The 11613-nt window shown below is 48.3% G+C and overlaps 1 protein-coding gene across 1 annotated transcript; it reads right to left on the reverse strand.

The window, feature by feature from the left end:
• Window positions 1-2038: 2038 nt before the first annotated feature.
• LOC140392350 (uncharacterized) lies at window positions 2039-10235 on the reverse strand. The gene is made up of 3 exons (XM_072477656.1): window positions 10019-10235; window positions 7239-7788; window positions 2039-3015 (listed from the first exon to the last, which is right to left on the reverse strand). The coding sequence occupies exons 1-3, from the start codon at window positions 10195-10197 to the stop codon at window positions 2623-2625; spliced, it is 1122 nt and encodes a 373-aa protein (XP_072333757.1). The 5' UTR covers window positions 10198-10235; the 3' UTR covers window positions 2039-2622.
• Window positions 10236-11613: the final 1378 nt, after the last annotated feature.

Genomic DNA, 11613 nt, shown 5'->3' on the forward strand with positions numbered 1-11613 from the left:
GTGTGGAGCTTCAATATTGCTGAAAAGAGAGGCATATTGCGGAAGTTTTTCATCTTAAACTCATCAGGGCAAACACAAGAATGCCAAATTTCAAATGATCACTGCAATTTGTACTACAGGAGGAAAGGGATGCTAATTACTTGGCAAGTCAACTCTGATTGGCTGAGGCATTGCCTGATACAAATGGGTTAAGAACATTCCAATTACATGTCAAATTGAAGTTAAGTATCCAATAATTGACACTGATATGTAAAGGGGTTGCAGGTGGCACTTCTGGTGGTGATAGAGTTTTGTGTAGAGTGTGTTTAAGGAAAACAAAGGTGTTTGGGAAAGGAGCAAAACTCTTGACTCTTTACTCAACAGCAGCCAGAAGCTAACATTGCCGTGGAGAAAGCAACGGGGAACCATAGGCTCCCCAAGTTCCTGGGTAATTCAGCAAAAGCACAAAGCTTGAACATATTCCTTTTGTTTGCAGAGAATGGGTCGCTGTGTAGGAATGTGTGTCACTTCTAGCAAATGTAAATGAGCCATGCTATGGGCTCGACTGATTATCTTAAATTGGTTGCTAGTGTAGCTATTGGAGCACTGAGGATTCTTCAGCTAATGCTGCCAAATCACAGATTCACACCTAACAGTAGATGTTTCATTTTGGTTTTTGAAAGCATGGGCTGACTGATAACGGTCACTACTTTGCCTTTTATGAGCAACTGCAGGAATGTGCTGTTTGATTTGGCCAGCCAATCGTTGGGACATAGTGATTACGTGAGTGCTATTTGCCAATAACAGATGCTGCCGCCAGTCCAAAAAGACGTACTGTCTACCACACAATTGAATAACGTTACAGATGAATTTCAGTGCCAGTGCGATGGTGGGTATGTAGGTCTAATGACTCTATGTCATGACAATCTCTCTGCTAGCACCAACTGCACCTAATACAAAGGGGACAGACCTCAATTATAGGAAGAACATACCTCAGAGGATGGTGCTCATGAGTTTGAGGAAGAAGCGCTGGGCAAGTTGAAGGACATGGGTGAGAAAGAGCAGGTGATGGGGGCAGAGGGGTTGAATAAACTTGCGTATTGCCAGGAAAGAAGTTAGGAAGCACAGCAGGGCAATGACAATGGGGTAAGCATGGAATGTCCCATTGGATTTCCACCATCTCCTTTCCTTTTTTGACTCTTCTCCATTGTGAGGTTGGGATATTAAGGCAAGGTCATGTGGCACAAGGGCTAGTGGTGTAAAAGGTGTGCTGCTGTATATATGTTAGGGCATTACACAAGGGGCAGGATCTTCTGGCCGCGTTGCGCTCGAGTGAGAATGCAACACGGCCAGTGGATGCAGGGAGAGGCCTCTCGCGGGTTTCCCAGCAGCCTGTAAACCTCATGGAATATACCCAAGTCCTGGGAGATGTCAGAATCAGAATCCCTCCCAAAAGAGGCATGGCAAAACACCCCGCGCCTATGTAGGTTTTAGCCTATGTAGGCGAGCTTAACCGGGATCTTCCGGCCTGTAGCCTGCAGCCGGGCGCCATTCAATACTGGTCCACACAGACATGGACCAGGCTTGAACGGCACCTGGAGGGGGTTTCCCGTGCTATTGGAGTCCCCTAGGTGGCCAAGGATAGTGCAAGGTGGCCCCCTGACCCTCCCCCTGGAACGCAGGCAACTTGGCACTGCCCAACTGGCACCTTGGCACTGCCACCCTGGCACTGTCAAGGTGCCCAGACGGTACTCCCAAGTTAGTCAAGGCCCCAGGGAGGCCATGCCCATGAAAGGAGGGTGGAGGGGGTTGTGGAGGGTGGAGGGGCTGTATGAAGGGTGAGGGGATACAGGGCAGGTAAGTAAGGGTATCTGGGAGGTTGAGAGGGTTATGGGTGAGATCCTGGAGGGAGGTTCCTGTAGGGGGATGTGGGGGGGGGGCCTGAAGAGGGGGGCCCCCAGGGACCCCATTGTGGGGTGTCCTCACTTGGAGGTTTGTGGAGTAGTGTCCATGTGTGTGTGGGGTGACATTGCCTGTGGGTGGGGTGGGGGGGGGGGGCGGGTGTCCACAAGCTCGCTTAGAAATCGGAGCACCCTTTCAAAATGGCGGCACGGTCTCTGAGTTCATCTCCACAGTAATCAAAAAAATTCTAAGTGTGGGCTCAACTGGTGAGAAACACCCCAGGGCCCAAAAAAGTGACAAAGTGTCATTGAATAGCGGTGGGGAGCCCACCACAAATTAACTTATAAATTTTTCTGTTACGTTCCGTCCAAGGTATATTGGTGCGCAAACAATGGGCGGGGTTCTCCACTCCCCAGCTGCGTATTCCTCAGCGGCGCATCGTTCGCTGGTGGCGGGATTCTGTCATCCCACCACTTGTCAATGAGATTTCCCATTGTTGCCAATACACACGGGCGGGGATTTGCTGCTGCAGGGAAAAGTGAATCACAACTGCGGGAAAATTCCAGCCTATGTTTTTCAGTGCATGGCATTGTGAGAAATAGTGAATCTGTGCGAGCTACAGTGTTGTACAAATTACAGTGGTGTGTGATTAATGATGCTGTCCAGGCCATAGTATTGATTTCAGTTTGAAGCTAAAACCATATTGCCATTGATGTATTTCAATGGCTTCTCCCCAATAAGCTAAGGGATTTTTTGAAAGGCCTGTGCAGATGCCACGTCAAGAGGAGTCTCAGCCCACTGACTCGTGGCGAACACATTTGCACCTTTGCTCAGCAGCAAGTGGATGAACCGCTCATGACCCTTTTCCATGGCGAGGTGGAGCGGGGTTTTCTTCAGCCTGCCTCTGGCCTCTATGTCAGCTCCGTGCTCGAGTAGGAACTCTGCAATTGCTGTGTCTCCTCTCTCTGCAGCTCGATGAAGTGCAGTCATGTTCAAGCTATCTCTGATGTCCACGCTGGTCCCTCGTTCTGTCAGTAGCTCCAATAGTCTGATGTGACCTATTCTTGCTGCAGCTTGGAGAGCTGAGTCTCGGTTACTATCTGCAGCCTCTCGTGCTAGTAAATCTGTCACTATCTGCAGGAAACAAAAAATAAAACGCTAGCCCCAGGCAATAGAGATGTTCAAAATCATGAGTGTGCTAGACAGAGTAGATAGGGACAAACTGTCCCCGCTCGTAAGAGGATCAAGAACGAGAAGGCACAGATTTAAAGGGATTTGCAAAAGAAGCAAATCTGATGGGAGAAAAAACCTTTGCACATAACGAGTGGAATGCACTAAGATAAAAGCAAATTACTGCGGGTGCTGGAATCTGAAACAAAAGCAGAAAATACTGGACAATCTCAGCAGGTCTGACAGCATCTGTGGGGAGCAAACGGAGCTAACGTTTTGAGTCTGGATGACTCTTTGTCAAAACTAGAGAGGACAAAGAGTCATCCAGACTCAAAACCCAGATTCGTTCTCTCCCCACAGATGCTGTCAGACCTGCTGAGAATGCCTAGCATTTTCTATTTTGGTCTGGAATGCTCTGCCTGGAAGTGTGGTGGAGGCAGGTTCAGTGAGGCATTCAACAGGCACTAGATATTTATTTGAATAGAAACAAAGTGCAGGGGTATGGGGAAAGGGCAGGGGAATGGCATTAAACCATGATGCCTGTTTGGAGAGTTGGTGCAGCCACGATGGGCCGATGGCTTCCTTTTGCTTTTGAACACTTCTGTGATTCAGTATCTCTGCAGTACTTTATTGAGAAGGGTTATATGGAATCATAGGGTGATTACAGCACAGAACGAGGCCATTCAGCCCGGGCATCTATGGTGGCTCTCGGTAACGGAATAGTGTAAATGGGCTTTAGAGTGGTTTCACAGGTCGGCGCAACATCGAGGGCCGAAGGGCCTGTACTGCACTGTTATGTTTTATGTTCTATGTTCAACCCCACTCCCCCTCATCCTTTCCCTGTGGGCATGCAAATGTTTTGAGGTGCTTCGCCAGTCCCTTTTAGAAAGCCCTGATTGTACCTGCCTGCACCACCCTCTCAGGGAATGCACTCTGGGTTCTTTACCTCGGTTTTTCCATGACTCTTTATTTGTGTTTACAGGAACAAAGCAGTTGCCATCGGCAGCCATCCAGAAACTGAAACTTAGAACATCCGGGGCTGGATTCTCCGATCTCCCACCCGTGTGCTTCCCAGCGACCTGCCGTCCGCTAGCTATGGCCTCATAAGGGCACTGTATTTTCAGGCGTGAATGATATCACCAAAACCGTGAAGGTATCTCTGACAGACCTATGCTTGCAACACATTCCCACTCCCAACTTTCCAGGGAAATGTGATCTAAAGGGGATAGAATTTAGCACATTTTAGCTGCAAATTATAGGTATGGAGCTCTTGTGGCACGGTGTGTACTTCCCTGTCTCTGAGCCAGGAGGTGCGGGTTCAAGTCCAGCTCCGGGACTTGATAGTCAGAGGAAAGTGCGTTCACAATGTAGCCAATCAAAATGTATCAATTTGTAAATCCTTCCAACCCACACCAATGTCAGGTGGTAAAGATGGGAGAGATTCCTGGGTGTGGTGACCAATGACCATGAGGTGGAAGCTCTTTGTGCAAACAAACAAAGTTTATTGATAAAAGGCACAATGCACAGAGCAGCCGCCTTACATCATCACCACATGGCTCCCTGATGTATTCTGCCCCAGAGGGAACTCCACCCTTCAGGGCGATCACCCGCTCTCAGTCCCTATTGGTCCCCAGAGCCAGGTCACGTTCCTCTGTGTCATAATATACACCCGTATATTATGGTGCAGACACACACACACACACTGATGGACATGCAGTGGGACCAATCAGCATACACAACACCGCAGCCAATCACCAGTGAGAGCACACGCACTATGAAGATAGGGGACAGGAGAGTTCCCGCTCATTCTAGTAGCAGCCAGCTCGGAGCACAGAGCTCACAGCCTGCAACACAGACATTCACCATGTGCTGAGTGCATCACCTGGTTACGACTAGGCAAGGGTCAACAGTTAAAGCTGGTATCGCATTTACCCACAGTTCAAGTATGTTAATATAGTTAACCTTATAATAAAATAGAGTTGCACCACTTCAAGTGTTGGTGACCTGTTTGTGATCCAGAATACCCACCACATCACTCTGCTGTGCTGTCTTAAAGAGGCAGGCACCTCAATCCACTACACTCGTCACCCATCTGTTGGGAAGAAACTCAGAGCCTCTACCATCACTACTTCATGGCTCCAAGACCACAACGTGCATGTAAAAGTCCACGTTGCCGCAGCAACCCGGACTCCTTGGGGGTGCCAGATTGTTGGAGGAGATCAATGGCATGGGGTTTGATCCCTATTTTGGTTGGGGTTAATTTGGGAGCTGCCTCCTTGCAGTCCCCCATGGTGGAGGTTGTGGCATTGTGGGTCAGACCTGCTTTAGGGCAGAGAACTGCAGGAGAAATTCTAGGTGAGCTAGACTCTAGTATTTTAAAGAATGTTGGTTTGAAGTGCTGGGACATACTGAAACTAGATAAGCGTATGTGTGGTCCATCCCTTTCAACGTATCATGAACACAGCCTTCAAGTATAGTTTGTAATGCTAGCACAGGAATTAATTGTCTCGACCAGTGTTTCTCAAACTTTGCGGAACCTTTTTGACCTCCCAAGAATACTGAAGAATCCCTGAGGTACATTATTTTTGCTGCAGAGCCAAACCACAAAAAAAACGGTTGTTTTTGTGCAACAGGTACAAATGTACAAAAACCTAATTTATCAAAGCCTTTTCTCTCTCTCTCTCTCTCCATACGTTTACTATAATGAACAAGTTCTCTTGTTAAATAATGTACTTGGGTCTCACCATTTTGTCATGTTTAATGGAAGGGCTGTTGCTGCTTCTTTGGTTCTAAATGGGAAGAATGCTGCTGGAATGTTAGATTCTCATGTTGGGCACACACAAACATGCACACACACGCATCTCCCACACTCACACACACATCTCTCACACTCACACACACACACACACACACACACATCTCTCACACTCGCACACACACACACATCTCCCACACTCACACACACACACATCTCTCACATTCACACACATCTCTCACACTTACATATATCTCACACATATCTCTCACACACACACAAACACTCACTCTCATCTCTCACTCACTGAAGGGCGGCATGGTGGCAGAGTGGTTAGCACTGCTGCCTCACAGCGCCGAGGACCCGGGTTCGATCCCAGCCCCAGGTCACTGTCTGTGTGCAGTTTGCATATTTTCCCTGTGTGTCTCATGCCCAGAAACAGGGTAGGTGAATTGGCCACACTAATTTGCTCCGTAATTGGGAAAAAAAATAATTGGACTCTAAATTTATATTAAAACAAATATCTCACATACTCCCTCTCATCTCTCATTCACTCACTCACACATTCACATCACTCATTCTCATCTCTCACACACACTCACCTCTCTCTCCGAGGCATGACCTCTCTGCCCCTGGCCTGGGACCTGACTGCTCCGCCCTTCCCCACTCTATCCCCCAGGCTTTCACAGGCCCAGCTTTCCCTTCCTCTCACAGGCCTCATCCTCCCCAACTTTTACAGGGCTCACTCTCACTACCCCTGCAGGTCCAGCTCTCACCCCGCCCCCTTTTGCGGGCCCTGCTCTCTCCCCAATTGCAGGCCCCACTCTCCACACCTCTCACAGGCCCCTCACCTCCCAACTTTCACTGGCCCTGCACCCTCTTCCCCATGCAGGCCACGCTCCCCACTCCCTTTCCTCTCATCAGCCTCACCCCCCGACCCATCACAGTCCCCACTCCCCCCCCCCCTTGCAGGCCCTGCATTGCCTTCTGCACGCAGGCCTTGCTTCCTGCTCTCACATGCCTCACTCTCCCCCCTTTTCATAGGCCTCACTCTCCCCCCATCTCACAGGCCTCACTCACCCCCCCATCTCGCAGGCCCCACTTTCCCGCCTCTCTCATGTCCCACTCCCTTTCACAGGCCCCACTCTCCCTCCCCTGCCCCTCGTGGGCCATGCTTCCTTCCTCCACTTGCAGGTCCCACTCCCTCTCACAGGCTCGGCTCCCCCCACCCCCTCTCCATCCCCTGCAGGTCGCTCTCACAGATACCACACTCTCCTCTCCCCCACACTGCCCGCGCTAATCCTGTATTCTGGAGAAGCCAGCCACTGATCTGGTGAGCTGGAAATAGCACGATACCCATGTTGTATCAATCAGTCTGGTGTGGGGCAGAAAAGGAGAGGAACCCAGTTGGGAACCCTTCATCTAGACATACCTCTTGATGGCCATTAGCAGCAGCTATTGATAATGCAGTCCTTCCCATATCATCTTCAGCATTGATCCAGGCTCCATTTTCCAATAGCAATTGAATCACCTCTCCGTTTCCAACTTCCACTGCCAAGTGCAAGGGGGTCATGTTGCCACATGTCATACAGTTCACTGATGCTCCTTTTGATAGTAAGAATTCTATTATATGTGGTTGGCCACTCACGACTGCCCAATGCAATGGAGTCCAGCATCTTGCATCGGACACATCTGTGCTCGCACCATAGGTGAGGATCTGCTGCATGGTCAGCGTGTGCCCACATGCAGCTGCACAGTGCAACGGCGTCATCCCACACCTGGTGCACGCAGTAGTCAAAGCTCCACGACGCAGCAAGAACTCAGCAACCTGAGTGTGTCCATTCCACGTGGCCCGGTGAAGAGCAGTCCAGCCATGTTGGTCTGCGGCATCGATTGGTGCCCCACGGTGAACAAGGAGTTTAACGAGCGCTAGGTAACCATTAAATGCTGCATGATGCAGTGGGGTCCAACCATATTCATCCCTGCAAATAATGGGATAACAGTGTAAGAATTACTAAAATGCCATGGACTATCTCCCTTTAGCTAGAATTCAATCGTCTCTATCAGTCTGTACCTTCACAATTCCCAGTCTCCATTCTAACCCTGATTCTGTTGGTCATTGTCTTTCAGTGCAACCAGGAATTACAAAAGTTTAACTGGTTTAACTGGTCAACTCCTGAAGTGGAGTGGGTAGCATCCCTATCTCTGGGCCAGAAGCGCTGGGTTTAAGTCGCACTCCAGGACTTAATGGCCACAAAGGTGTGTTCATAACGTGGCCAAACAGGTTGATTATCAATCCGTCCAACCTGCCTGATAGAAGGCAATAAGAGCGGGAGAGTTTCCTGTTCAAACACACTGCAAAAGGCAATCTGCTGCAGCACTTTGCCGAGCATAATCATGGGCCAATCCAATGGTCCATAATCATGGGCCAACCCCATGGAAGACCATGGTTGCCAATAGCCTCTTACGGTATGGGGACCAGGAGGAGGAGCAGGTCAACACACTTTAGCATGATGTCTGTTCAGGTGATTTGATTTCTGAAATTAGCTCATATCAGTCACCCAATGTCATGACTTGTAAGTCAAGCTCGTGATACCAACAGTGGAATGTGCTTGTGCAGGACATACCTGGGCACAGCCAGAAGAGGTAACCTGACACTAGTCCTCATAACAAACCAGAGTAGCTGATAAAGCATCCTCCACTGCCCAGGCGTGAGATTTTCCACTTCCCACATTGACAATCCTCTTACACCATTTCTTAATATTTACCTGTTCAGGAATAAGATGTGCACGGTGTACAATTTTGCATCACACACCTCTGCCAGGTGCTGGGACCACAGAAGTAGAATCTGTCAGATACCACACAGAAGTAGAACTCCGAGGTTCAAATTAGTGCAAGAGTAAGTGGTTTTCTGCTCTGGGCCCACATCCAATACTAAATGGGTTGACACTAAACGCATTAATGTGAGATTGATTATAGCTAAGTGTTGGCACTCATCCCGTTAGATTGCCCTTGAATGGGACTCAAAGTTCAACATATTGGAACATCACATCGCAGAAATCCCACCCATTGTTTCTTAAATGATTTAACTGAATATTTTTTGCTTATGTGATGGAATCTCTTGAGGTGAGACGATGAGGCAGTCAAATAGACAGTCTAAATTTTAGAGATGAGGAAATTCTCAAACGCCTCACATCTGCCATCAGCGAAGAAGGCTGATGAAGGCAGTTAGTTGTTCAGAAGAGTGGCTTGGGGCTATGCTTGTGTCATGAACTTGCCCGGAGACAAAGTAGACAGCATTCAAAAGGGGCCTCTATTGGTATATTTCTCCCTGTAATGAGTTTAGAACAACAGTTTAGATAATAATCAAGTATGAATAGCGTATGGAGGAGAAACATATTATAGACGATTGGGTAGGTCCCTGATTTATACATATATTAGTGTATAGTCAAGGGCATTGATAGGGATAGACAGCCGGATACACAGAAGGCATAATCAAAGAACAACAACGGTATAATTGCCCAGACCTCGAAAAGTCAGGAGAGGCAGTTACCTTCTAGCAATCTCAGAAAGTAGACAAGCCAGTTTCCAGCCACAAAACCTGAAGGCCAAGTTTACAGCAAACAAGCTTCTAAGTCTTAGAGCCAAGGCAGCGCAGAAAACCTTTGTAACAGCAGTTTTAAAATATCTTTGCTGGACCAGGCTCCCAGATTTGAGTATCATCCCTGTATTGCATGGTAATTATAGCTGGGTGTTGTTTGGGGGACAAGGGAGATCTCACAGAGTTCAGGTATTGTTTTGTAACAAGGGGCACGTTCGATAGAAATTGTGTGTGTTTAGTAATTCATAAAGTAGAGTAGTCCTGTTTGTGTGTATTTGTCTTTTCTTCAATAAATAATCTTTAATAATTGTTACCTGGCAACTGGCTATTTAGTTTCCTCACAGCAAAACAAAATAAAACAATAAACCCCCCACGAACCGGTGTTCCTCATTGGGATAGCCTCACAAATAACATTAGTGTGCTTCGTGACACTTGCCATTCAGGAGGATCTTAAAGAAATAAGAGGATTTGAAGGAGAAACTATGTTAGTTGCTTTGTTATCCTTGTGACCAGACAGCAGGCTGCAAATTCTTCTGTACATAATGCGATTCCACTGGTTCCTATGGTTTGCTATTCCAGCTGAATGCTTTTCACTGCCCATAGCATCTTACCTGGTATCTATTGGAGCACCGTGCTGTAACAGAGTCTTTACGAGGCCGCCATTGCTGCTGTAAGCAGCCTGATGGAGGTCAGTCCATTTGCCCTGTTTTATGCTTCTAGCTGCATCATGTTCCACCTCACTGACCTCGTCACTGTTATCCACCAACCTCCGAAACAATTCCGCTGACATACCGAGGATTTCCTCATGCGTCAAGAGTCTTTTCCATAAAATACTGGAAAGTTCAAAAGACAATTGTTGAGTGTTTCATGGGCTAATGTTTCCATATTTATGATTTGTTAAACGTAAGACTGTATGGGTGAGATCTTGTGGCTGTTCACGCCGGTGGGATGTTCCGGCGGTGTGGGGTGGGTTCAATGGCAAATACCATTGACAGCAGGGGCACCAGAAGGTCCCGTCGCCAGCCAACAGGGGTCGCCTCCCGCTACCGCGAAACACACCGCGGTGAGGCCAGAGAATCTCGCCCAGTGAAAACACATTTCCACGGGGCTCGGACGATTAAAGGAGTGGCATTTGGACGGGCAGAGATAGAAATTGGGGTGGGATCTGGTGTTTCTGCGTCGTCACCCCTCTTAAAATATTTGGCGGAATCTGGGACGGGTGCAGAATACGAAATGATTCCAGCTATTGGTGCCCCAGAACACTGGGCTCAATGATATCTGTAAGTCCCTGACCTCCAGTATTACAAAAGCTGTCGGAGGATTTGCAAATGAAAAGGCCAAGAGTGAGAAATGTAGCAAATCATCAAAAGTTTCACAAATCTTTTGGCTGCCCTCCGGTGCTGAGGCCAAGTAGTTGAACCTACAAATGGGATTCATCCCCTTCGCCTCGGGAACCTCGGGTGAGCGCCAGTCAGCAGTGGTCCCCGAAAACGGGCACCAGACGGAACGGCAGTTGTGGGGGCTCTCCCAGGGGATCGGAGGCCCCTGGCTGCATGCCCTTTGGGCAGGCTGCTGGCCTGGAACTGCTGGTCACTGCCAGGTTGCCAGGTTGCAGCTGCCAAGGTGCTCAGGTGGCACTGCCAGCTGGCATGGACACTGCCAGGTTGGCACTGCCAAGGTGCCAAGCTGGCATTCTTTGCCTGTGCGCGATCGGGCCGGTGTGGGTGTTGGGGAGTGGGGTAGGGACACTTCCATATTGTGTTCGGGCTGAGGTGAAGATCATTATGAGCTTAAAAATACCTTCCCGATCTTCTTGTAGAAAACGGGGCTATGTGTGGTGTTGTGGGCGAGGCTTTTCAGAACCCCAAAATGTATCATGGAGTTCAACCAACCTCTCCCTTCAATGAATTTGTTGCTTTTCCGAGCACACGGCTTTTTCCCTAGGCGTGGGATTACAATTATCGACACGTGGGTTTTTAAACACAAAACACTGTTCATTCCATGAACTCAACTTAAAATGTTTCTTCAAACTTCCAAGAGACTTAACACCTTTAAACAGTATCACATCAGGTTAAAGGATATATATATTTTCTGTAGAATGGCAGAGACTGTCGTAAACTGGCTTTCTACTTTTAAACTGCTCTCAGCAAAACCAGCCAGGCACTTTTTAGCTGCTCTCAGCAAAACCAACTGCAAAACTTGCAGC

This window comes from Scyliorhinus torazame, chromosome 16 (genome assembly GCF_047496885.1).
Source record: "Scyliorhinus torazame isolate Kashiwa2021f chromosome 16, sScyTor2.1, whole genome shotgun sequence".
Taxonomy (NCBI): domain Eukaryota; kingdom Metazoa; phylum Chordata; class Chondrichthyes; order Carcharhiniformes; family Scyliorhinidae; genus Scyliorhinus; species Scyliorhinus torazame.